This window comes from Callithrix jacchus, chromosome 22, assembly GCF_049354715.1.
Source record: "Callithrix jacchus isolate 240 chromosome 22, calJac240_pri, whole genome shotgun sequence".
Classification (NCBI taxonomy): Eukaryota; Metazoa; Chordata; class Mammalia; order Primates; family Cebidae; genus Callithrix; species Callithrix jacchus.
This window is the reverse complement of record NC_133523.1, coordinates 39,481,569-39,508,560: the sequence shown is the minus strand read 5'-3', so window position 1 is coordinate 39,508,560 and position 26,992 is coordinate 39,481,569. Positions and strand designations below refer to the sequence as shown.

General features: G+C 51.8%; 1 protein-coding gene and 1 long non-coding RNA gene across 2 annotated transcripts; one reads left to right on the top strand and one right to left on the bottom strand.

The window, feature by feature from the left end:
• Positions 1–3,789: 3,789 nt before the first annotated feature.
• Positions 3,790–23,625, top strand: CKM (creatine kinase, M-type). The gene is made up of 8 exons (XM_008988218.4): positions 3,790–3,843; positions 6,939–7,149; positions 9,271–9,425; positions 11,128–11,260; positions 18,130–18,301; positions 21,483–21,606; positions 22,370–22,559; positions 23,091–23,625. Exons 2-8 carry the CDS (start codon positions 6,957–6,959, stop codon positions 23,267–23,269), a joined length of 1,146 nt encoding a protein of 381 aa, XP_008986466.1. The 5' UTR covers positions 3,790–3,843; positions 6,939–6,956; the 3' UTR covers positions 23,270–23,625.
• Positions 11,444–21,489, bottom strand: LOC128930455 (uncharacterized). The gene is made up of 3 exons (XR_008478521.2): positions 21,369–21,489; positions 12,748–12,851; positions 11,444–11,559 (listed from the first exon to the last, which is right to left on the bottom strand). It is a non-coding gene; the product is annotated as an uncharacterized LOC128930455 (long non-coding RNA).
• Positions 23,626–26,992: the final 3,367 nt, after the last annotated feature.

The following is a 26,992-nucleotide window of genomic DNA, read 5'->3' as shown; positions in this document are numbered from 1 at the left end:
ATCTCAGGTGATCCTCCCACCTCAGCCTCCCAAAATGCTGCGATTACAGGCGTGAGCCACAGTACCCAGCTGGGCGATTGTTCCTTTAAGACTCAAAGCAGAGGGCGCTCAAGACACAAGGTGCTGTTGGAGCGTTTGATTGGCTCAGCCCAGGTCACTGGGTTGGACCACTGCTGCAAGGGATTCTGGGAAATTGAGTTTCTGGCATCTTCAGCTTTTCCAAAGGAGGCAGGATCACAATGAGGAATCCCCAAACATAGAACGGGCTTCTGACAATGTGTGACTAATAAGAGTGTGAAAGGGGCCAGACGGGGTGGCTCATGCCTGTAATCCCTGTACTTTGGGAGGCCGAGGCAGGAGAATTGCCTGAAGTCAGGGGTTCAAGACCTGCCTGGCCAAAGTGGAAACCCCATCTCTACTAAAAATACAAAAATTAGCCTGGCGTGGTGGTGCACACCTGCAGTCCCAGCTACCCGGGAGGCTGAGGCAGGAGAACTGCTTGAACTCAGGAGGTGGAAGTTGCAGTGAGCTGAGATTGTGCCACTGCCTGGGTGACAGAGCAAGACCTCATCTAGAAAAAAAAAAAAAAAAAATCAAACCCTCCCACAAGGTGTGGCTGGGCTGTGCCACCCAAAATATGTGTGGCATGGATCCAGTCTCTTCTGCTTATGACCCTCAGTGTCTCCTGTCAATCTCACCGTGGGATGATGATGATAATTTTCTCCATTTAATATTTTTAAAATTATTTTTAAAATTTTTGTGGTTATTTAGTAGGTGTGTATATTTATGGGTACATGAAATGTTTTGATACGGGAATGCAATTTGTAATAATCACATCATGGAGAAGGGAGTAGCCATCTTCTCAAGCATTTATCCTTTGTGTTACAAACAAGCCAATTATACTCCTTTAGTTATTTTAATTAATTAATTTGTGTGTGTGTGAGACAGGGTCTCACTCTCTTGCCCAGGCTGGAGTGCAGTGGCTCCATCACAGCTCACTGCAGTCTCACTGCCTGGGCTCAAACAATCCTCCCACCTCAGCCTCCTGAGTAGCTGGGACCACAGCTGCACTCCACTATGCCCAGCTAATTTTCATAGTTTTTGTATTTTTTTGCAGAGATGAGGTTTAGCCTTGTTGTTGTGGCTGGTCTCGAACTCCTGGGCTCAAGGAATCCTTCCTCCTTGGCCTCCCAAAGTGCTGGGATTACAGGTGTGAGCCACCACACCTGGCCTATTACTCTTCACAGCCTCAGGTATCCATCCTTCTACTCTGTCTCCGTGACTTCAATTGTTTCTTTTTTTGTTGTTGTTGAGACAGGGTCTTGCTCTGTCACCAAGGCTGGAGTGCAGTGGCATGATCACAGCTCACTGAAGCCTCGCCTCCCCAGGCTCAAGTGATCCCCTCATCTCAGCTGAGACGAGGTGCATGCCACCATTCCTGGCGAAGTTTGGTATTTTTAGTAGAGACAGGGTTTCACCATGTTAGCCAGGCTGGTCTTGAACTCCCGAGCTCAAGCAATCCTCCTGCCTCAGCCTTCTTGTTTTGATTTTTAGATCCCACAAATAACATGTGCTGTTTGTCTTTCTATGTCTCATCCATTTAACATTTTCTTTCTTGCTTTCTTGGCTTTTTGGAGACCGAGTCTCGCTCTATCCTCAGGCTGGAGTGCAATGGCACCATCTCAGCTCACTGCAACCTCCGCCTACAGATTCAAGCAATTCCCATGCCTCAGTCTCCCAATTGGCTGGGATTATAGGTGTGTGCCACTATGCCTGGCTAATTTTCGTACTTTCAGTAGAGGCGGGGTTTCACCATCTTGGCCAGGCTGGTCTTGAACTCCTGGCCTCAAGTGATCCACCTGCCTCTGCCTCCCAAACTGCTGGGATTACAGGCATGAGCCACCCCGCCTGGCCCATTTAACACGTCAATCACAATGGAATTAAAACTCCTCCCACAGCCCCTAGGGTGCCATGGGTCTGCTGCTGTACCCCGTCCAACCTCATCTTCTTCCTCCCATCTCTCCTTGGCCGCATCTGCTCCAGCCCCCTGGCCTCCTTCCCTCTGTCCTCAGATATGCCCAGCCACTCCCACCTCAGCTCCTTTGCACCTGCTGTTCTTCGCAGATTCGCACATGGCTGGCTCCCTGCTCTCCTTCAGGTTTCTGCTCAGCTGTCACCTTCCGAAAGAGGCCTGCCTCAGCCTCCCCTGCCGTGCTGTCCCCTCGTCTGTGACCCTCTTGCTCTATTGCCTCCAGAAGGGCAGGGGTTTTGTGTTTTGTTGTGGCCTCAGGAAGTGCCTGACGGATCACTGTCTCTAGCCCAGTTCCATTTAGTTTTCTGGGCCTCAGTTTCCATAACCTTGAAAGAGACCCTTGCCAATCTGAGTTTGCTGGGAAGGGGCTGGGCCCCATGTAAACGTTTCTAAAGCACCCTTCTCCCCTGCCCCACTCAGATCAGGCGTCTGTGGGAGAGGCAGAGAGGCTCCCTTTCTCTAAGCCAGTCCTCATGTGCCTGGGAAGGTATGAGGTGAGGACTGGAGACCCAGGAAACCCTGGCTGAGGGAGGAACCCAGAGGGAAGGGACATTCTTTTCTTCCTCGCAATCCTGGGAGCTCCCTGGAGGAGGAGACCCGATCAGCCTGCAATCTTGGCGCGCCTCAGAAGAAAGCGGCTTCCTCTATGCGGTACCCTCTTCCACAGAACCCCCTTCTCAGCCCTTGAAGTCCTTGGTCACAGCCGAGGCACGGAGAGCGCTTGCCATGCCAGATCCGCGCGAGTGCGAGTCTAGCGCCCGCGCTCTAAACCGCGTCGCTGCCCAGCCCCCTTCCCGGGGGGGCGGGGAGCTGCCACTCAGGGCCCCGTGGCTGCCCTTGTAAGGAGGCGAGGCCCGGGGACACCCGAGACGCCCGGTTATAATTAACCAGGACACGTGGCGATCCCCCCTCCAACACCTGCCCCCGAGCCACCCCAAACCCAGCGCCTTCGCAGAGGAGGAGACAGCAAAGCGCCCTCTAAAAATAACTCCTTTCCTGGCGGCTGAGACCCTCCCTGTCCCCCGCGCAGCAGAGATTTCCCAGTGGCACCGAGGGGGCAAGGGTTAAGCAGGGGGAGGGTGACCACCGTCTCCCACCCCAGCCCTGAGTTTGAATCTCCCCAACTCGGCCAGCCTCAGTTTACCCTCCGCTCAGTCCCTAGAAGGAAGGGGCGTCCAAGCGCAGGTTTCTGGGGTTAGATTGCCCTCTCCTGCAACTGGGCTTGCCTGGACCCTCCCTGTGGGTGGTGGCAGCAGGCGGCCACACAGCCTCTCCTGGCCTTTGCTTCCTCCTGCTCCCAGGGCACCTGGTCCTCCTGGAGCCACGGCATGGTTCCCCAAGGTGCCGCTGGGACTGGGCTAGGGGTGAGGGCCCAGGGGCACACACAGGAGGGGCTGGCGGCTGGAGGAGACTCAGGGGCCAGGGGAGGGTGGCTTCTACGTGCTTGGGATGTTCCCAGCCACTGTCCCGTGTTCCCGGCGGGGGGCCAGTTGTCCCCACCGCCAGCCCGACTCAGCACTTGGTCAGGGAATCAGTTTGGTGGGGGGGCTTGGGTCCAGCCCCTGGGGCAGCTTAGCCCATACAAGGCCACGGGGCTGGGCGCAAGGCATGCCTGGGTTCGGGGTGGGCATGGTGCCCAAGCAGGGAGGTGAGAGGCTCAGCTGCCCTCCAGGACTCCTCCCTGGGGACAGTCCCTCCCAGCCAATAGCACAGCCTAGGTCCCCCTATATAAGGCCATGGCTGCAGGCCCTTCCTTTGGGTTAGTGTCACCTCCAGGATACAGAGAGCCCCCTTCAGCCCAGCCCAGCCAGGTACTGCATGGGGACAGGAATCTGGGTGGGGGCCAGAGAGGGGGAGTCTCTGTGGGTGCCAGAGGCTGTCTCAGCTCGGGAAGGGGCCTGTGGGCCACCCCCTGCCCCACCAACACCCTCCTTTACAAAGGCAGGCTGGTGCGTGGGAAGGCTGACCTCTGTGTCTGGGAGTCCCCTCCATCTGTGAGGCCGCCTGAACCCCCCGCTGGGATTTGTCATTTCTTCAGCACAAGTCTTGGGTTATGGGGAGGGATCCCAGAGATGACAGGGGTCTTGACAGCTGCCAACTGTCACCCCCTGCAAGGGGCTATTGAGCCAGGCCCGTGTTGATTACAGTTTGTCACCAGCACTGGCGCCACCAGCCGTGGGAGGTGTGTCTGTGTGTCGCCCGGCAGAGTCTGCAACGGCAGGTGTTTCGGGTGTCTTTTCGATTGCTGCCGTGTGGGTCCCTGTGACCTTGCATCTGACTTGGTAGCTCACACAGGAGTGCCTCTATCTTGGGCATGTCTCTAAGCTTGGAAGTGTGACTGTGTGACTTGGTTTACAGTGTGATCTGGGGAGTGTACTGTGGTGGGGGTTCATGGCTCTGGGGCTTTCTGCTTGTGTCTCTTGGGGGGGTCACCAACCTTGCCTCAGTGCCCGCTCTTGGGGTGTCCCTGGCAGGGATTGGGGGAGCATCCTCTGAAGGGCAGGGGTCTGGGCTGCCAGCCTGGGATGTCCTTGAGCCCCAGGGCCTGGACTCATGTCCCCCCAGCCACCCTGGCCCACCTGTTTCAGGGCCTGCTGACTTGGTGCAAGCCGAGCCCCGGAATGTGGGGGTGGGGCCGGGCAGCAGCTGGGGGTGGGGCGGCAGGCTGCTGCCAGATCCTAAAAATAACCACCCTGGACAGCAGCGCCCAAGGTCTTTGGCGGGTCCCTGCTCCCCTTCCAGCCCTTAGCTCACCGTGGTCCCAACTGCCCTCCTCCAGTCCCACCTGCTTCCCATCCCCCTCTCCTACCCCTGCTGGAGGTCCTTTCTCCTTTCTGGGTCCAGTGAATAAAATAATAATAACAATAGGACTGGGCGCAGTGGCTCACACATATAATCCCAGCATTTTGGGAGGCCAAGACAGGAGGACCCCTTGAGGCCAGGAGTCCCGGACCAGCCTGGGCAATATAGTGAGACCCCACCACTACAAAAAAAAGTAATAATAACAATAATAGCAGCCACCAGGGTTCCAGGCTCCAACTCCATGTCAGGGCCTGTGCTCAGCCAATCCCATGGCCAAGCTCAGAGGATCCTGGAAATCCTATGGGGCAGGCTCAGTTCACAGGAGACAGAGCTCCAGAGAGGCCTAGTGACTGGCCTGGAGTCACACAGCAGGGAAATGGCATAGGTGGGATTTGAACCTGGCTCTGATGATCCAGAGGCTGAGCTTCTCTTCCCTGCTGAGCCCTGTGGGAGAACTGTCAGCAGACAGAGGTGTGGGCAGCCATGCGGCACCCCCCCAGACCCAGCCCTTTGTCTTTGGATTGGTAATCTGAGAACCTGCTCACATACTGACTCCCAGCAATACCCTCACCTCCACCTTTTCACCAGGTCCTCCCACAAACTAACAACAGGCCAGGTGTGGTGGCTCAAGCCTATAATCGCAGCACTTTGGGAGGCCAAAGTGGGCGGATCACTTATGGTCAGGAGTTCAAGACCAGCCTGGCCAACATGGCGAAACCCCATCTCTACTAAAAATACATACACACACACACACACACACACACACACACACACACCCTAGCTGGATATGGCACACGCCTGTAATGCCAGCTACTCGGGAGGCTGAAGCAGGAGAACTGCTTGAACCTGGGAGGTGGAGGTTGCAGTGAGCTGAGATCTCTCCACTGCACTCCAGCCTGGGCGACAGAGCGAGACTTAACATAATAACAACAATAGCTAAGTGAAATAATGCTTATTGTGTACCAGGCACTGTTCTGAGAGCTATATCTCCATTCACACATTTAATCCTTTCAACACTCCTGTGCACTGAGTGCTATTATGATCCTCATTTTCCAGATGAGTAAATTGAGGCACAGAGAGGTTAAGCAATTTGCCCCTGGCCACACAGCTAGTTGTGGTAGCAGAGCTGGGAATCCAACCCTGGGCCAGTTCCAGAACCTACACTTTACCCACACATGGTATTTTTCCAGACTCGGGGTGGGGCCTGTTTTCCACTTGGGGAAACTGAGTCTCCAGCAAGAATGACTAGTTCAGGCTCACCTGGCTGGGATGTGGCAGAGCCGGGCTCCTGACCTAAGACTCCAGATGCCTTCCTGCTGAGATGCAGGGGCTCAGAGAGAGACATTCCCCTGCTCCAGGTCACACAGCCTGGCTGACCTCAACGCCTCACTTGGTTCTCTTGCTGCCATCTGCAAGATGTGAGCCAGGCTGGGCGCAGTGGCTCACGCCTGTAATCCCAGCACTGTGGGAGGCCGAGGTGGGTGGATCACTTGAACCCAGAAGTTTGAGACCAACCTGACCAACCAGTAGAGATGGTGAAACCCCATCTCTACTAAAAATACAAAAAATTAGCCAGGCGTGGTGGCACACGCCTGTAGTCCCAGCTGCTCAGGAGGCTGAGGCAGGAGAATCCCTTGAACCAGGAAGCAGACTCTGCAGTGAGCCGAGATCTCACCACTGCACTCCAGCCTGGTGACAGAGCGAGACTCCGTCTCAAACTAAATAAATAAATAACAAGAATCACTTGAACCCAGGAGGTGGAGGTTGCAGTGAGCCGAGATCTCACCACTGCACTCCAGCCTGGTGACAGAGCGAGACTCCGTCTCAAACTAAATAAATAAATAACAAGAATCACTTGAACCCAGGAGGCGGAGGTTGCAGTGAGCCGAGATCACACCACTGCACTCCAGCCTGGTGACAGAGCGAGACTCCGTCTCAAACTAAATAAATAAATAACAAGAATCACTTGAACCCAGGAGGTGGAGGTTGCAGTGAGCTGAGATCTCACCACTGCACTCCAGCCTGGGTGACAGAGCAAGACTCTATCTCAAAAAAAAGAAAAATAAAGATGCAAGCTAATCTGCCCCCCTCCCCTGCCCCTCAGGCCTCCTAAGCCACCACCATGCCGTTCGGAAACACCCACAACAAGTACAAGCTGAATTACAAGCCTGAGGAGGAGTATCCCGACCTCAGCAAGCACAACAACCACATGGCCAAGGTGCTGACCCCTGAGCTCTACAAGAAGCTGCGGGACAAGGAGACCCCATCTGGCTTCACCCTAGACGATGTCATCCAGACAGGCGTGGACAACCCAGGTGAGCCTCCCCAGCAGAGCACAGAAAGGGCTACATGGGTGTTCCGGAGGCTGCCGGCCAGGCCCCACTCCCACTGCCCCTGAGTGGGGGCCTCAGTTTTCTCATCTGTAAAATGGGGCTGTTGTGAGAATCAGTGCATTAATATATGTAAAGGGAGTCCAGGCACGGTGGCTCACACCTGTAATCCCAGCATTTTGGGAGGCCGAGGCGGGTGGATCACAAGGGTAGGAGTTCAAGGCCAGCCCGAACAATGTGGTGAAACCCCATCTCTACTGAAAATACAAAAACAATTAGGCAGGCATGGTGGCATGCAACTGTAATCCCAGCTACTCATGAGGCTGAGGCAGGAGAATCGCTTGAACCCGGGAGGCAGAGATTGCAGTGAGCTGAGATTGCGCCACTGCGCTCCAGCCTGGTGACAGAGCAGAGCAAGACTGTGTCTCAAAAAAAAAAAAAAAAAAAAAAAGGCTTGGGACAGTGTGGAATAGACAGCAAACCATGCAATAAACATGCATGAGAATCACGTGAGACCCCCGAGGAGATTGGTTCATCTCCCCAACCTCAGTCTCCTCATCTGAGAAATGGGCACCCACGTTGTGAAAACACAGGGCAATGCCTGTGCAGTGCTGAGAGTGGCATCTGGTGCTAAGTGAGTGCTGGAGTCCTGACAGCTGCGCCGGAGGCAGTGGCTTGTGCCAGTAATCCCAGCACTTTGGAAGGCCCGGGTAGGAGGATCACTTGAGGCCAGGAGTTTGAGGCCAGTCGGGCAACATAGCAAGACCCTGTCTCTACTAAAAATACAAAAAATTGGGCCAGGCTCGGTGGCTCATGCCTGTAATCCCAGCACTTTGGGAGGCCAAGGCAGGTGGATCATGAGGTCTGAAATTCAAGGCCAACATAGTGAAACACTGTCTCTACTAAAAATACAAAAAAAAAACCACAAAAATTACCTGGGCATGGTAGCAGGTGCCTGTAATCCCAGCTACTTGGGAGGCTGAGGCAGGAGGATCGCTTGAAGCTGGGAGGCAGAGGTTGCAGTGAGCAGAGATTGCACCATTGCATCCAGCCTGGGCTACAAGAGTCAAACTCCGCCTCAAAAAAAAAAAATTAGACAGGCATGACATGGGCTTGTAGTCCAAGCTACACAGGAGGCTGCGGTGGGAGGTTGGCTTGAGCCTGGGGGGCGCGGGTTGCAGTGAGATCCCGTCACTGTACTCCAGCCACAGACTGAGACCCTGCCTCAAAAAAAACCAAAATCTGACAGGGGATGTTATTAATGTTAGGGTTGTTTCTCAAAGGACACCTGCAGAGGCGAGGAGAGCTGGGAGTGGAGGGGAGGTTCTAGTGCCCCTCACATCCAGCTCGCTGTGTGATGGAGGGGAGAGGCCCCTCTCTCCTGGACTCTGTTTTTCCATTTGGGAAATAAGAGGGTCTTTCAAGTCTCTTACCCTCCTGGCCCTCTGTGGCAGCTGGTAGTCTGAGAACCTAACAGCATTTCAGGCTGATATGTCTTGACTTTGGGTGCTAATGTTTTCAAGGTGCTGATGTCTTTAGCACCATGTACCCTCCGAAGGTCCGCCTTCCCCTTTGGCCTTGCCCTGGATTCATTCTCTTCTCCCTCCTTGACCTCTCCCAGTCTTCCCTCCTGGTTCCCACCAAACCTCAGTCTTCTCTCTCTTTTTTTTGAGATTGAGTCTCACTCTGTCACCCAGGCTGGAGTACAGTAGCTCGATCTCAGCTCACTGCAACCTCTACCCACTTGGTTCAAGCAATTTTTGTGCCTCAGCCTCCTGAGTAGCTAGCTGGGATGACAGGCATTCTCCCCACACCCAGCTACTTTTTGTATTTTTAGTAGAGATGGGGTTTCATCCTCTTAGCCAGGCTGGTCTCAAACTCCTGACCTCAAGAGATCCCCCTACCTCAGCCTCTCAAAGTGCTGGGATTGCAGGCGTGAGCCACCACTCCCAACCCTTAGTTTCCTCAATTCCTACCCAGAGGTACTGAATGCACCCCACTCTCGCTACCCCGACACACACATGTGCACACAGTCTCCACTGAGCCCACGAGCCCAGGTCCCACTTGCTGGGGACAAGCCCCTCTGACCGCACCCCACCCCTCCAGGTCACCCCTTCATCATGACCGTGGGCTGCGTGGCCGGGGACGAGGAGTCCTACGAAGTGTTCAAGGACCTCTTTGACCCCATCATCTCCGATCGCCACGGGGGCTACAAACCCACGGACAAGCACAAGACTGACCTCAACCACGAGAACCTCAAGGTCAGTGTATGCATGGGAGGGGAGGGCCCGGGGTGGGGAGGAAAGGTATCACAGGCGAGATGGGGGAAGAAAGACATGCAGAGATGGAGAGAGATGCAGAGGTGGACACAGATGTGGAGAAGCAGAGAGATGGAAAGAGAGAGGGACGCTGGGAGGTCGAGCCAGGCGGATCACTTTGGTCGAGGTGAGGTCAGGAGTTCAAGACCAGCCTGGCCAACATGGCAAAACCCTGTCTCTAATAAAAAAGTACAAAAGGCCAGGTGTGTTGGCTCACGCCTGTAATTCCAGCACTTTGGGAGGCTGAGGCGGGCAGATCACAAGATCAGGAGTTTGAGACCAGCCTGACCAACATAGTAAAACTCTGTTTCTACCAAAAATACAAAAAGTAGCCAGGCGTGGTGGCATGCACCTGTAATCCCAGATACTCAGAAGGCTGAGGCAGGAGAATTGCTTGAATCCAGGAGGTGGGGGTTGCAGTGAGCTGAGATCACACCACTGCACTCCAGCCTGGGCAACAGAGTGAGACTTGGTCTCAAAGAAATAAAATAAAATAAATTAATTAAGTGGGCATGGTGGCATAAGCCTGTAATCCCAGTTACTCAGGAGGTGGAGGCAGGAGAATTGCTTGAACCCAGGAGACAGAGGCTGCAGTGAGCCGAGATTGTGCCACTGCACTCAGCCTGGGGGACAGAGCAACACTCTATCTCAGAAAAAAAAAAAAGGAAAGAGAGAGGGACAGAGAGATACAGAGACAGCCAAGGAGACAGAGAGACGCAGGAAAGGGAGAGGGAGAAGAAAGGAAGAAAAGCATGTAGAAAAGGGAGAGGCATGCTGGGCGCAAGAGAGGCCGAGGTTGGCGGATCACGAGGTCAGGGGTTCAAGACCCAGCCTGACCAACATGGTGAAACCCTGTCTCTACTAAAAATACAAGAATTAGCCGGGCATGGTGGTGTGTACCTGTAATCCCAGCTATTTGGGAGGCTGAGGCAGGGGACTTGCTTGAGCCCAGGAGTTTGAGGTTGCAGTGAGCTATGATGGCACCACTGCATTCCAGTCTGGGCAACACAGAGAGACTCTGTCTCAGAAACAAACAAAAAAAAAAAAAAAAGAAGAAGAGGAAGGAAAGGAAATATGCAGGCCGTTCAAGGTGGCCCATGCCTGTAATCCCAGCACTCTGGGAGGCCAAGACAGGCAGATCACTTGAGGTTGGGAGTTCAAAACCAGCCTGACCAACATGGGGAAACCCCATCTCTACTAAAAATACAAACTTCGTCAGGCGTGGTAGCGCATGCTTGTAATCCCAGCTACTCGGGAGGCTGAGGCAGGAGACTCGCTTGAACCTGGGGGACGGAAATTACTGTGAGCCAAGATCGCACCATTACACTCCAGCCTGGATGACAGAGCGAGACTCTATCTAAACCACCCCCCCCCACAAAAACAAACAAACAAACAAAAAAGAAATATACAAAGATGGGGGGAGAGAGAGGCATAGAGAAAAACAGAGCTACCAGATGGGAGACAGAGAAGGGAGAGACAGAGCTCAGGTGTGTGTGGCGGGGAGAGGCTCTGCACACCCCTAAAGTGAGGACGCAGCGGGCAAAGGAAGCTACAGAGAGACGGGGGGAGCATCTGGGGAGACGTGGGCTTGCTGGAGGGCGTGGCTGGGGCAGGGCTCTGTCCTGATCTCCTACCCGCTCTCCAGGGTGGGGACGACCTGGACCCCAACTACGTGCTCAGCAGCCGCGTGCGCACCGGCCGCAGCATCAAGGGCTACACGCTGCCCCCGCACTGCTCCCGCGGCGAGCGCCGGGCTGTGGAGAAGCTCTCCGTGGAAGGTGAGCGCCCCTACACCCCCCACCCCACCCCTCCGTCCACCGCTGGCGTCACCCAGCCCTGGCTCTCTTCCTCCATAGGCAGGTCCCCGGGCCTCTTGGGCACCCATTTTCTAAAGCAGGGGAGGAGCTTGGTAAATCGCGGGGGCTTGGGGAGTGGTGCGGGCTGTCAGCATTACCTGCTGTGTTGGAGATCCGGGGCGCTGTCCAAACTCAACACCTGAGAAGACTCACGCAGGCACCTGGCTGCCTCAGCGTCCTGCCATCTGTTCATGCGGCACACATTTCCAGGGGTTCTTGCCCTGTGTGGGGAAATGGGGGTCCCTCACTATTCTCATAGAGCATTCAGCTGGTGGGGAGACGAGAGGAAATTCAGAAACCCACAGATGAACAAGATAATTCCAAAGTGCCATAAAGCGAAGAAATGATGGAGGCAGCCACCTCAGAATGGAGGCATTGAGGCCGGGCGCAGTGGCTCACAACTGTAATCACAGCAGTGTGGGAGGCCTAGGAGGGAGGATCGCTTGAGCCCAGGAGTTCAAGACCAGACTGGGCAACAGAGCAAGACCCCATCTCTACAAAAAATACAAAAATCAGCTGGGAGTGGTGGCGCGCACTTCTCATCGCAGCTACTCAGGAGATAGGTGGGAGGATGGCTTGAGTCCAGGAGGTTGAGGTTGCAGTGAATCGTGATTGCACCACTGCACTCCAGCCTGGGTGACAGAGCGAGACCCTGCCTCAAAAACAAAAAGAGGCCAGGTGCAATGACGCATGCCTGCAATCCCAGCACTTTGGGAGGCCAAGGCAGGTAGATTACCTGAGGTCAGGAGTTCGAAACCAGCTTGGCCTACATGGTGAAACCCCATCTCTACTGCAAATACAAAAATTACACAGGTGTGGCGGCACATGCCTGTAACCCCAGCTACTTGGGAGGTTGAGGCAGGAGAATCACTTGAACCCGGGAGGCAGAGGTTGCAGTGAGCTGAGATTGTGCCACTGCGCTCCAGCCTGGGCAACAAGACTGAGACTTCATCTTAAAAAAAAAAGTTTACCGTATACTGTAGACTATTAAGTGCACAACAACATTATGTCTAAAAAAAAGTGTACACCGGCCAGGTGCAGTGGCTCACGCCTGTAATCCCAGCACTTTGGGAGGCAGAGGCGGGTGTATCACGAGGTCCAGAGATCAAGACCATCCTGGCCAGCACAGCGAAACCCTGTCTGTACTAAAATACAAAAAATTAGCCAGGTGTGGTGTCGAGTGCCTGTAATCCCAGCATTCAGGAGGCTGAGGCAGGGGAATCGCTTGAACCTGGGAGGCAGAGGTTGCAGTGAGCTGAGATCACGCCACTGCACTCCAGCCTGGTGACAGAGTATGATTCTGTCTCAAAAAAAAAAAAAGTACATACCTTAATTTTTAAATGCTGCTAAAAATGCTATGATCACCGGAGCACTCAGCAAGTTGCAATCTTTTGTTGCAGAGGCCCTACCTTGATGCTGATGGGCCGCTGACTCATCAGGGTGGTTGTTCAAGCTCGAGATGGCTGTTCAATTCCTTCCTTCTTTCTTTTCTTTTCTTGTTCTGTTGCCCAGTCTGGAATGCAGTGGTGTGATCATGACTTACAATAACCTCCAACTCCTGGGCTTCAGTGATCCTCCCATGTTGGCCTCCCAAAGTGCTGGCCTTACAGGCGATAGCCACAGCACCCGGCCAGCAGTAATATTTTGAAAAGAATCTCTTTTCAGTGTGAACTTCCCAGAAAAAAAGAAAAGAAAAGAATCTCTTTTTTGAGACAGAGTGGCAGTCTGTCTCCCAGGCTGGAGTGCAGTGGTGGAATCCTGGCTTACTGTCACCTCCGCCTCCTGGTTCAAGCAATTCTCATGTCTCAGCCACCCGAGTAGCTGAGACCAAGGGTGTGTGCCACCACGCCCGGCTGATTTTGTATTTGTGTTTTTAAATTTTTTTTGAGATGCAGTCTTGCTCTGTCGCCCAGACTGGAGTGCAATGGCATGATCTCGGCTCACTGCAACCTCTACCTCCTGGGTTCAAGTGATTCTCCTGCCTCAGCCTCCTGAGTAGCTGGGATTATAGACACCCGCCACCATGTCCTGATAATTTTTATATTTTTAGTAGAGATGGGTTTTCACCATATTGGCCAGGTTGGTCTCAAGCTGCTGGTGTCAGGTGATCTGCCTGCCTCGGCCTCCCAAAGTGCTGCGATTACAGGCATAAGCCACTACACCTGGCCTGTTAAGCTTTTGATTGAAATCTTGACTCTTCCTTTCATTTGAACACCTCGAGGCCATTATAGGGTTGATTGAATTGGCCTGATTTCAAAATCGTGTGTTTCAGGGAATATGGAGGCTCAAGGGGATGGGGAGAGAGGAGGGAACGGCCGGTCAGTGGCGCAGTCAGGGCACACACGACATTTATCCATTAAGTTCACCCTTTTATATGGGCAAGGTTGGTGACACCCCCCAAAGTGAAAACAGTCACATCAGAGATCACTCATCACAGATATAATAATCATGAAAAAGTCTGCAGTCCTGTGAGAATTACTCACATGTGACACAGACACACACACTGGCAAAAATGGCTCCAATAGCCCTCCCGGACAAAGGGCTGCCACAAACCTTCAATCTGTAAAAGACACAATATCTGGCAGGGTGCGGTGGCTCATGCCTGTAATCCCAGCACTTTGGGAGGCTGAGGGGGCCAGATCACGAGGTCAGGAGATCAAGGCTATCCTGGCCAACATGGTGAAACCCCCGTCTCTACTAAAAAGGCAAAAATTAGCCAGGCATGGTGGTGTGTGTCTGTAATCCCAGCTACTCGGGAGGCTGAGTCAGGAGAATCACTTGAATCAAGGATTCAGAGGTTGCAGTGAGCTGAGATGGCACCACTACACTCCAGCCCGGGTGACAGTGAGACGCCGTCTCAAAAAACAAGACACATCGAGAAAGGTTTTTAAGATGGCCGATCGATAACAGCTCAGGATTGCAGCTCTCAGTCAAAGCGCAGAGAACTAGAGGATGCCACACTTTCAGACAAATTCTGGTCGCTCACGGAGCAGAAGATCCCCAGTGGAGGAACCACACGGGTCCCCAGCACGACTCCTGAGACCAGCGCAGCGGCTGTGAGGGCACCTTGGTGCGGCAGCTCTCGGCACAGAGTAAACAAGACTGGTTCCCCTTCTGACCAAGGTTTGGAGCCAGGGGAAGGCAGAGTCGCCTATTACGGACACAAGACGGAAGCCAGACAGGAGAATCCTGGGCAGAAAAGCACCATCAGTTTTAACGCCGCTGCTCTGGCCCTGGGAACTAACAACCTGGACGTCCACTCAAGAGACCTAATCTGAAAGTTGGTAATTTCAAAGACGACAGGAGGATAAATTTACAATGATGGGAAGAAACCAGCGTAAAAAGGCTGAGAATACTCAAAGTCAGAACGCCTCTCCCTCTAAAGATGATCACAGTTCCACATCAACAATGGAACAAGGCTTGATGGAGAACGAGCACATCCCAATGACAGAATCACTCTTCAAGGAATGGATAATAAGAAACTTCTGTGAGTTAAAAGAACATGTAGCCCAACGTAAAGAAACTAGGAACTTTGAAAAAAGATTTGACGAAATCCTATTGAGAATAGACAACTTAGAGAGGAATATAAGTGAATTAATGGAACTAAAGAATACAGTACCCGAACTCCGAGAAGTATGCACAGGTTTAAACACTCGAATTGTTCAAGCAGAAGAAAGGATATCAGAGGTCAAAGTCCAACTTAATGAAATAAAACAAGAAGATAAGATTAGAGATAAAAGGATAAAAAGGAATGAGCAAAGTCTCCAAGAAATGTGGGACCATGTGAAAAGACCAAATTTACGTTTGATAGGTGTACCTGAATGTGACAGAGAGAATGAATCCAAGCTGGAAAATACCCTTCAGGATATTATTCAGGAAAATTTTCCTAAACTAGCAAAGCAGGTCAATATTCAACCCCAGGTAATACAGAGAACACCACAAAGATATTCCTCAAGAAGAGCAACGATATGTGCCCCAAGGCACATAATCGTTAGATTCACCAGGGTTGAAACGAAGGAGAAAATACTAAGGGCAGCCAGAGAGAAAGGTCAGGTTACCCACAAAGGCAAGCCTATCAGACTTACAGCAGATCTCTCAGCAGAAACCCTACAAGCCAGAAGAGAGTAGGGGCCAATATTCAACATCCTCAAAGAACAGAACCTTCAGCCCAGAATTTCATATCCAGCCAAACTAAGCTTCACAACTGAAGGAAAAATAAAATCTTTTATGAACAAGCAAGAACTCAGAGATCTTATTACCACCAGGCCTGCTTTACAAGAGCTTCTGAAAGAGGCATTACACACAGAAAGAAACAACCAGTATTAGCCTTACTAAAAATATACCAAAAAGTAAAGAGCACCAACATAAAGAAGAATTTTCATCAACGAATGGCTCAAACAGCCAGTTAACATCAAATGGCAGTAACCCTAAATTTAAATTGACTAAATCCCCCAATCAAAAGACAGTCAAAATCTAACGGCATGTTACATCCAGACCTGTTTCACATGCAAGGATACACAAAGACCCAAAACAAAGGAATGGAGAAAGATTTACCAACCAAATGGAGAGCAAAAATAAATAAATAAATAAATAAATAAAAAGCAGGAGTTGCAATTCTCATAGCGGATAAAATAGATTTTAAAGCAACAAAGATATAGTGGTAAAAGGATCAATGCAACAACAAGAGCTAACGATCCTAACACCCAGATACATAGAGACTAAGACTCAATGAGACAGAAAATTAATAAGGATATCAAGGACTCGAACTCAGATCTGGAACAAGTAAACTTAATAAATATTTATAGAGCTCTCCACTTCAAATACACAAAATATACATTCTTGTCAATACCACATCACACCTACTCACAAGTTTAAATGAAACATTCATTGGCCATTATTAATACCCATTTTTTTTTCAGAATCAAGCAATATTTCCATTCACCCTCCCTCTTTCTCTTCCTCTTTCTTTCTTTCCTTTACTCATTTTTTTTTCTTTCCTTCTCTCAAAAAAAGAAATCAACTTGTAAACCTCTAGATCTAGGTCGGCAATGTCTCTCTCATTGCTTGAATTCCTTCCTTCCCTTCCCTCCCTCCTTCCCTCCCTCCCTCCCCCACTTCCTCCCTTCCTTCCTTCATCCCTTCCTTCCTCCCTCCCTTCCTCCTTCCCTCCCTTCCTGCCTTCCTTCCTTCCTCCTTCCCTCCCTTAAAAAAAAAAAAAAAAAGACACAATATCTGCAAAATGCAATAAAATGAGGGGTATGCCTGTATATTATATGAATATGTATAAAATATATAAATACTATAGATTTATTACACATGCACAAATATATTCATTATATGCATATTTTATACATATGAATATATACAAATAAACACACAATTTTTTTTTTTTGAGATGGAGTTTCGCTCTTGTTACCCAGGCTGGAGTGCAATGGCGCGATCTCGGCTCACCGCAACCTCCGCCTCCTGGGTTCAGGCAATTCTCCTGCCTCAACCTCCTGAGTAGCTGGGATCACAGGCACACGCCACCATGCCCAGCTAATTTTTTGTATTTTTAGTAGAGACGGGGTTTCACCATGTTGACCAGGATGGTCTTGATCTCTTGACCTTGTGATCCACCCACCTCAGCCTCCCAAAGTGCTCGGATTACAGGCTTGAGCCACCGCGCCTGGCAATTTTTTTTTTTTAGACAGAGTCTTGCTCTATCACCCAGGCTGGAGTGCAGTGGTGAAATCTCAGCTCACTGCAACCTTCACCTCTTGGGTTCAAGTGTGATTCTTGTGCCTCAGCCTCCTGAGTAGCTGGGATTACAAGAACATGCCATCACGCCCACTAATTTTTGTATTTTTAGTGGAGATGGGGTTTCATCACGTTGGCCAGGCTGGTCTTGAAATCCTGACCTCAAGTGATCCTCCTGCCTTGGCCTCTCAAAGTGCTGGGATTATAGGCATGAGCCACTGTGCCTGGCCTACAGTTTTTTATTTTTTGAGATGGAGTCTCACTCTGTCACCAGACTAGAGTGCAGTGGTGTGACCTTGGCTCACTGCAGCCTCCACCTCCCAGGTTCAAGGGATTCTCCTGCCTCAGCCTCTTGAGTAGCTGGGACTACAGGCACTCACCGCCACACCCAGCTAATTTTTTTCTTTTTTCTATTTTTAGTAGAGACAGGGTTTCACCATGTTGGCCAGGCTGGTCTTGAACTCCTGACCTCAAGTGATCTGTTCGCCTTGGCTTCCCAAAGTGCTGGGATTACAGGCGTGAGCCACTGTGCCTGGCCTACAATTTTTTTTTTTAAGATGGGGGTCTCGCTATGTTACCCAGGCTGGATTCGAACTCCTGGGCTCAAGCGATCCTCCTGCCTCAGCCGCCCCAGTGGCTGTGACTACAGGCTCGTGCTGCTGCACCTGGCTACCATTCTATTTTATAATAATTTTTACTAATGGCCCCTCAAAGTCTTGAGACTTCAGCCATCTTCTTCCCAGCCATTAAGACCAGGCACCAGCACACTGTGGCCTGCAAGTGGACTAGATGTGGGGTCCCCAGGGGAAAGGGGCGGGTCTATTTTCTGGCTTGAGCACATGGTGTGGCTGGCTGTTCCTGGGCAGGCAGGGGAAACAGATTTTGGGGAGCCATCATGAGCATGGGTTTAGACACAGGGTTCAGGTGCCTTTAGGATGTCCAGGGGGCCAAGGTCCAGGCCCATTAGGAGCAGCAGCATGGGGGACCCTGGGCCTCCATGCCCTACCTGAAATGGGACAGGCTGCTGACCACCATCTCATGTGTCCCCATAGCTCTCAACAGCCTGACGGGCGAGTTCAAGGGCAAGTACTACCCGCTGAAGAGCATGACGGAGCAGGAACAGCAGCAGCTCATTGATGACCACTTCCTGTTCGACAAGCCTGTGTCCCCGCTGCTGCTGGCCTCTGGCATGGCCCGTGACTGGCCCGATGCCCGTGGCATCTGGTGAGACCCCTCCCACACCCTGGCTTCCTCTTCCCCCAGACTCCTCCAGTCCCCCAACCGCCCTCCTCACTCCTCCACCAAAGGCAAGGCCATCTTACATGACTGTGATCTTCCGAAAGCCATGGAAAATGATCTTGCCCTCCACCCCTGCCTATCCTGTGGTCTGTGTGTCAGAATTTGGGAAACCTGGACCGGAGAAATGGTAGTTAAGAACTTAGACTTGGCCAGCATGGTGGCTCATGCCTGCAATCCCTGCGCTTTGGGAGGCTGAGGCAGGCGGATCACTTCAGGTCAGGAGTCTGAGACTAGCCTGGCCAACATGGTGAAACCCCATCTCTACTAAAAATTAAAAAAATTAGCTGGGCATGGTGGCAGGTGCCTGTGAACCCAGCTACTTGGGAGGCTGTGGCAGGAGAATCGCTTGAACTCAGGAGGTGGAGGTTGCAATGAGCTGAGATCATGCCATTGCACTCCAGCCTGGCCTAAAAAACAACAACAACAACAAAAAAAAAACACAAAAAGAACCTTAAACTTGACTGGACACAGCGGCTCACGCTTTGCCTGTAATCCCAGCACTTTGGGAGGCTTCGGCAGGAGGATTGCTCATGCCCAGGAATTCTAGACCAGCCTGGGCAACATAGGGAGATCACATCTCTACAAAACTTAAAAAAAAAAAAAAAAAAGGCCAGGCACGGTGGCTCCTGCCTCTAATCCCAACACTTAGGGAGGCCAAGGCGAGCGGATCTCGATGTCAGGAGTTCAAGACCAGCCCGGCCAACATGGTGAAACCCCCGTCTCTACTGAAAATACAAAAATTAGCCAGGCATGGTGGTGCACACCTGTAATCCCAGCTACTCAGGAGACTGAGGCAGGGAGGCAGAGGTTACAGTGAGTGACATCTTGACACTGCACCCCAGCCTGGGTGACAGAGTGAGACTCTGTCTCAGAACAACAACAAAAAAGCCGGGCGTGATGGCTTACACCTGTGGTCCCATCTACTCGAGAGGCTGAGGATCGCTTGGGTCCAGGGAGCTGAGGTTACAGTGAACTGTGGCTGAGGCACTGTACTCCAGCTGCCCTGTCTCAAAAATAAGAACTTAGACTGGAACCACTCTCCCTAGGTTCAAATCCCAGCCCTACCATTTACTGACTTTACTAGCTTTGTGACCTTGGGCAATTTATTTCATTTTTTTCTGTCCCAGTTTCCCATCTATAAGTTAGGGATCACAATAATTTGTAGCCTCTGGTGTTCTTGTGAGGATTAAGTGAGTTAATTTATGTAAAGTGTTAAAAGCAGCGCCCGGTGTACCCTAAGTGCTCAGTATATCTTGGTTATTCGTCTTATCTTTTTTTTTTTTTTTTTTTTTTGAGACGGAGTTTTGCTCTTGTTACCCAGGCTGGAGTGCAATGGCACGATCTCAGCTCACCGCAACCTCTGCCTCCTGGGTTCAGGCAATTCTCCTGCCTCAGCCTCCTGAGTAGCTGGGATTGGCACGCGCCACCATGCCCTGCTAATTTTTTGTATTTTTAGTAGAGACGGGGTTTCACCATGTTGGCCAGGATGGTCTCGATCTGTTGACCTCGTGATCCACCCGCCTCAGCCTCCCAAAGTGCTGGGATTACAGGCGTGAGCCACCGCGCCCGGCCTTGTCTTATCTTTATTATAAACTATTATTGCTAGACTGGCTTTGACTCTTTGAGTCCCTGATTCGGATAGTCGAAGATTTAAAAAGATTGTTGTCGGGCACAGTGGCTTATGCCTGTAATCCCAGGACTGTGGGTGACCAGCCTGGCCAGCATGGTGAAACCTCATCTCTACTGAAAATACAAAAACTAGTCAGTGGTGTGTACCTGTAATCCCAGCTACTCGGGAGGCTGAGGCAGGAGAATCACTTGAACCTGGGAGGCAGAGGTTGCAGTGAGCTGAGATCCCACCGCTGCCCTCCACTGTGGGCAAGAGGGTGAGACTCCCGTCTCAAAAAAAAAAAAAAAAAAAAAAAGATTTAAAAAGATTTAGAAAACTTAGGTCTCAATCGACAAGAGGAGCCTGGGTGCTGAGATATACAGATGGGATGATTCTAAGATTTCAATATTTTATATATTTTTAGGTTTTAAGATTCCACTCATTTCAAATTCTGTGATTCCATAATTTGAAGCATTTCCGGATTTTTTCTTTTTTTTCTTTTTTGAGATGGACTTACTCTGTTGCTCAGGCTGGAGTACAATGGCTCAATCTTGGCTCACTGCAATCTCTGCCTCCTGGGTTCAAATGATCACCTCAGCCCTCTGAGTAGCTGGGAATACAGGCATGCGCCGGCATGCGCCACCGTGCCCAGCTGGTTTTTGTATTTTTGGTAGAGACGGGGTTTTGCCATGTTGCCTAGGCTGGTCTCAAACTCCAGACCTTAAGTGATCTGCCCACCTCAGCCTCCCAAAGTGGTGGGATTACAGGTGTGAGCCACAGTGCACGCCCTCAGATTTTTTTTTTTTTTTTTGAGACAGGGTCTTGCTCTGTTGCCTAGGCTGGAGCACAGTGGTGGGATCATATCTCAGTGCAGCCTGGATCTTCCAAGGCCAAGCGATCCTCCACCTCAGCCTCCCGAGTGGCTTGGACTACAGGCGTGCGTGCCACCACGCCCGCTAATTTTTAAATTTTGTAGCTATGAGGGTCTTGCCATGTTGCCCAGGCTGGTCTTGAACTCCTGGGTTCAAGTGATCCTCCAGCCTCGGCCTTCCAAAGTGCTGGGATTACAGGCATGAGCCACCGCACCCAAGCATTTCCAGATTTTAATATTTTATGTTCTAAGATTCCACTTCCGAGATGCTAGGATTGGGAGCTAACACAGTGCGATGGGAAATCCTACATCAGGATTTCCAAGATGTTATCAATTCTGAGTCCAAGCTTCTGTTTGTCAAACTTCCTGAGATCCCAAGGATCTATAACAGTGCTGTTCAAAGATTTAAGCCCCTAAAAGCCCTTGATCACAGGATTCAAGGTTTTGCAGGTCCTGTGACGTTAGTCTACAGGTTTAAGCTTCTGCGTTTGGAGGAGGTAGATGCCACCCACCTTCCAACCCTCAGGCCTGCCTCCCCCGGGCGGTGGGCCGAAGTCTGGGAGAGGGGTGGGAATGGGTCCCCCGGAGCTGACACCTTGGCCTCTTGCTGTGGCACCTTACTCTAGGCACAATGACAACAAGAGCTTCCTGGTGTGGGTGAACGAGGAGGATCACCTCCGGGTCATCTCCATGGAGAAGGGGGGCAACATGAAGGAGGTCTTCCGCCGCTTCTGCGTGGGGCTGCAGAAGGTGGGTGTCCACTCTTTACTGCCGACTTCTGACTCCACCTGGAACGCCCCACCGGCTTTCCGAGGCCCCGCCCCTTGTCTATACTAAGCCCTGCCCCACCCACTTTCTAGGGCCCTGCCCCCCGGATCTGGCTCCACCCCTATACCAAGTCCCGCCCCTCAAAACAAGCCCCACCTACTTTCCAGGGCCTCGCCCCTCGACCCAGCACCACCCTACGCCCAAGCCCCGCCCTTAAGGACCCGCCTTCAGGCCGGGAGCGGAAGCTCAGGCCTGTAATCCCAGCACTTTGGTAGACTGAGGAGGGCAGATCACTTGATGTCAGGAGTTCAAGACCAGCCTGGCCAGCATCGTAAAACCCTGTCTCTACTAAAAAAAAAAAAAAAAAAAAAAAAATTAGCCAGGCGTGGTGGCGCCGCGCCTGCAGTCCCAGCTACTCGGGAGGCTGAGGCAGGATAATCACCTGAACCTGGGAAGCGGAGGTTGCAGTGAGACGAGATCACGCCATTGCACTCCAGCCTGGGTGACACAGTAAGACTGTCAAAAAAAAAAAAAGAAAAGAAAAATCGTTCTTAGTCCCTGCCTCCTCAAAATCTTGCCTTGGTCACCCTTGTCTAGCCAGTACCCTCGGAATCTCCTACCTCCTGGTTCCCTCCGAATCCCATCTTCACCCACGTTCCCACGCCTTTCTGGACCCTGCCCATGTGGCGGGTGCATTTGGAGGTGCCTGCTGGTGCTGATCCCTGGTCCTCTCCCCCAATCTCAGATCGAGGAAATCTTTAAGAAAGCCGGCCACCCCTTCATGTGGAACCAGCACCTGGGCTACGTGCTCACCTGCCCATCCAACCTGGGCACTGGGCTGCGTGGAGGCGTGCATGTGAAGCTGGCGCACCTGAGCAAGCACCCCAAGTTCGAGGAGATCCTCACCCGCCTGCGCCTGCAGAAGAGGGGCACAGGTGCGATTCCCACATCCCCTGCACCACGACGGGTGGGGCGGGCCCTTTCGGGAGTGGAAAGGGAGGCTGGACAGCCCCATGAGTTCTGGGTATCCGGCAAGGGCTGACCGTCTGTGAGCCTGCATTTCTTCCTCGTAAAATGGGCGCCAACACGCCCACGTCATAGGAGTCAATGAGGGATTTTCACGGTTATATAATATGCATTGCGTATGCCCTTGCACCTCTCTCGAGTTTCCCCATTTATAAAGTGAGGAGGGGTCAGGATTCGATCCCACGCCGCCTGCCTCTGGAACCCACTCTCTTACCCACTATACTATATTTTCATGTTGGATAATCGAGTGGTGTGGTACCCTATCTAAATCCAGAGACTTGTAAGCCCACGACTAGACAGGCATTACCTGTGTGCAGGTAACCTGTTACACAGTAGCCACTCAACACATGCAGCTGTTGCATTTGGCAAGGGGACCACCACATCCTAGCCACTCTGCAACCTTCGCTGTCTCCTCATGCCCCTGTCCCTTGCTCCTACAGGTGGCGTGGACACAGCTGCCGTGGGCTCAGTATTCGACGTGTCCAACGCTGATCGGCTGGGCTCATCCGAAGTAGAACAGGTGCAGCTGGTGGTGGATGGTGTGAAGCTCATGGTGGAGATGGAGAAGAAGCTGGAGAAAGGCCAGTCCATCGATGACATGATCCCCGCCCAGAAGTAGGCGCCCTGCCCAGCCACCACCGACTGCTGGAACCCAGCCAATGGGAGGGCCTGGCCCACCGGAGGCCCGCCCCCTCACTCCTTGCCCCGCCCCCTTTCCCGGAATCCCACCCTGTGATGGTTCTGTCTTCTGGGGGCTCTCTCCACCCTTCTCAGACTTCCAGTTTCAACCAGAGTTCCAACCAATGGCCTCCATCCTCTGGGTTCTGGCCAGTGAAAAATCTCCCTGGCAGGGTCCTCTTCTTTTCCTAGAGCTCCGCCCCCAACAGGAGCTCTAATTAATGGAGCGCTCCCAGCACATCCGGAGCTCGTACTTGTCTCCACGCAAAGCAATAAATAAAAACAATGGTGGCCTTAGCTTTGTGCGATAGTTATTGAGGGAGGAGGTGTAATTGGCCACTGTGCGGCCTCGGAGAGGTTTGTCTTGTCTAGGCATGTACTAAACATGTCTTATCTCAGGTCTAAAATGAGGCAAAGTTAGGTCACAGAATCTAGTCCAAAAATTAGAAGGCTTGGCCGGGCGTGGTGGCTCACGCCTGTAATCCCAGCACTTTGGGAGGCCGAGGCGGGCAGATCACCTTAGGTCAGGAGTTCCAGACCAAGCTGACCAACTTGGAGAAACGCTGTCTCTACTAAAAATACAGAAATTAGCCAGACATGGTGGCAGACGCCTGTAATCCCAGCTATTTGGGAGGCTGGGGCAGGAGAATCGCTTGAACCCGGGAGGCGGAGGTTGCGGTGAGCTGAGATCATGCCATTGCACTCGAGCCTGGGCAACAAGAGCAAAACTCTGTCTCAAAAAAAAAAAAAAAGAAGAAAAGATTTAAAAAAATAAATTAGAAGGCTCTACGGGGAATCTGAGACCTCAAGAGGCACTAAGCCCAATGTCACTCTCCCAAAGCATGGGCCCTTTCCAACTCTAGCTTTGAATTAGCCATGCTCAGATCTCAATCCCAAGGTCCACGCTGGGGAGGAATGCAGCCCAAGGGAATGTCTGGGGCTTGACCCCCTGCCCAGTCAGTCAGTGCCTGAGGACACAGGGGGTCTCCAGTTTGAGACCTCCCATGCAGCTCATCACATACACCTCTATCCTGATTCTCACTGGCCTCCTTCTGTCCAGTCTGACTTCATCCCTCTGTAGCTGCTGCCGGTCTTTTTAACATCCCTTATTTATTTATTTATTTAGAGATGGAGTCTTGCTCTGTCACCCAGGCTGGAGTGCAGTGGTGCAGTCTTCAGTCACTGCAACCTCTGCTCCTGGGTTCAAGCGATTCTTCCACCTCAGGCTCCCGAGTAACTGGGACTACAGGCGTGTGCCACCATGCCCAGCTAATTATTGTATTTTTAGTAGAGACGGGGTTTCATCAGATTGGCCAGGGTTGTCTTAAGCTCGTGATCCACCTGCCTGTGCCTCCCGAAGTGCTGGGATTACAGGGTTTAGCCACTTCGCCAAGCCGAACATCCCTTACTTTGCTCAAGAACCTGCCATGGCTCCCCATTTCTCCTAGAGCGCCTTTCTGTTATCTGCAACTCAAAGTCACACTGAAATGCGGACCATTTGCATCTTTCCAGTTCTTTCCCCATGATTCCTCTGACTCACATCTTACACCCTCCAATTCCCACCTCAGTGTCTTTGGCCTAGCTGTTTCCCGCTCCAATCTGGAACTTGAGTCTGAGCATCCCCATGAAGTAGCAATAGGCCTTTTGGAGTACTCAGTACCAGGAAGGGACAGGAAGGAGGTGCGATAGAGCGATTGCGGGAGGGAGAAGAGGTAATAGAAGGTAAGCAGTATCTGATCATGCATTGGGTGCTGGGCACATCAATCATCTCCACCCAGCCAAACAGATTAAGGTCTCCATTAACAAAGGTTTTGCCCGGAGCAGGGGGGGGGGGGGGGGGCGGGAAAAGGGAGGCAGGAGTAAATGGAAGACCTGACAGAGTCTTCAGGAATCTAGAAGGGGTGCTTTTTCAAACCTCAAGTCACAAGTTAAGGGCCATTACAGTTGAATATAATCTGCTCTGTTTTACAGCGGGGAAACAGAGGCCTAGGGATGTCCCCAAAAGTTCCCAGGGAGATTACTAAAAGGAAGGTTAGAAGAGACCCCAAAGATCAAGGCATGCAGAACCTGTGAGATACTGGAATGTTCTTTACTGTACTGTCCCCAGTTGAAGATCCCAGCTCCACATCCGGGGGTTACACAGACCACAGACACCCCAGTGGAGACCATCTGAGCCAGCCAAAGGCACAGTCCAGACACCTGTCAGTTACCACGTCCTGCCCACTTTGCCTCCTGACTCTCAGCTCTAACCTTGCTTCCCCCATCTGTCTAGCCCCGACCTCTTTCCCGCTCTTCTGACCTCACGTTTCCTTCCTTCCACCCTGCACGTAGCACAAACCACCCCAAACCTCTCTCCTGGCCATGGCTCCCCCAATGCCCTTGGAAGAAAGCCCAGGCCCCTGTTCATAACCTTCAAGGCCCTGCTGACGCCCCTAGCCCTATCTCTCACAGCGACTCCACACTTAGCTAGTCACATGCCATTTGATGAAGCACTTGTCCTTTCTCTTGCTCCCCGGCCCTTATATGTGCCAGTTGCTCTGCCTAGAATGCATTCCTACCCATATCTAGCTGCCTCCTTCTACTCCAGGAAGCCCTCCCTGGCTGAGACAGGCATTGCCTCTGGACTCCCCTATGCCAGCCCTGCCCAGTCAGTGCCTGAGGACACATCTGCCTCCTCTATTGGACTGTGAGCTCTATGACGGAGTGTTGGGGCTGTCTTGATTACCACTGTGTCTCCAGCACAGAGGATCCCATCAGGAATTGACTAAGCCTCCTTCCTGAAGCTCCCTGAACTTCCATGGCTCCCCAGTGCCTTGGGAGAAAGTCCAGCTTATTCATTTTGGCCCCAAAGGTGCTGTGTGAATAAGCCCCACCCTCCTGTACTGCACAGCTCTGAACCACTTAAATCTGTCCAGCTCCCAGGCCTTTTCTCCTTCTCAAGACATCTGACCTTCCTTTGAGAAATCCCCACTAAGTGCAGCTCTGAGTCTGGTCACTCTAGAGTCACAGTGATTGGTTCAGAGATAAGCACATGGCCCAACTGGGCCAATGAGAGTCTGCCCTGGGACTTTTGCTGGGAAACCAACAATGAAGCTCTTTCTGCTGCAGAAAGCTGGAGGGATAGAAACTTCTAACTGCTGAGGTCATTTGAGCCATCAGGAAAGAACTTACTTGATAAAAACTACTCGAATTCAACTTACACTGAAAAAAATACATACAATGCCCTGATGCCTGGATCAAACCATACCTGAAGTCGATGCCCCTGGATTATTAAATAACATAAGCCAACAAACACCTGTTTGCTTAAGCAGTATAGACAGATTATTAGTCCTAATACAGCATTTCTCTTGCTAACTCTGCATCCATGCCCAACATAGCAGCCACACTGAAATTACCTACAGTTCTCTGAAGAGATACCACACACTCCCACTTCTGGGCTTTTGCTCAGGGCATACTCAATGCCCAGCTAACTCCTACTCATCCTTCAACACCCCAGACAAGCATGAATTCCTCTAGAACATCTTCCGCAATGACCGCATCCCGCCCACTTTCCCTTCTGGGCTTCCAAGACGATTGTTTGTCTAGTGTCTGTGTCAGAACTCGTGTGTCCCTCAGACAGAGCTTCATGCCTCCGTGTCCAGCACTGGGCCTGGCATGGAGTAGG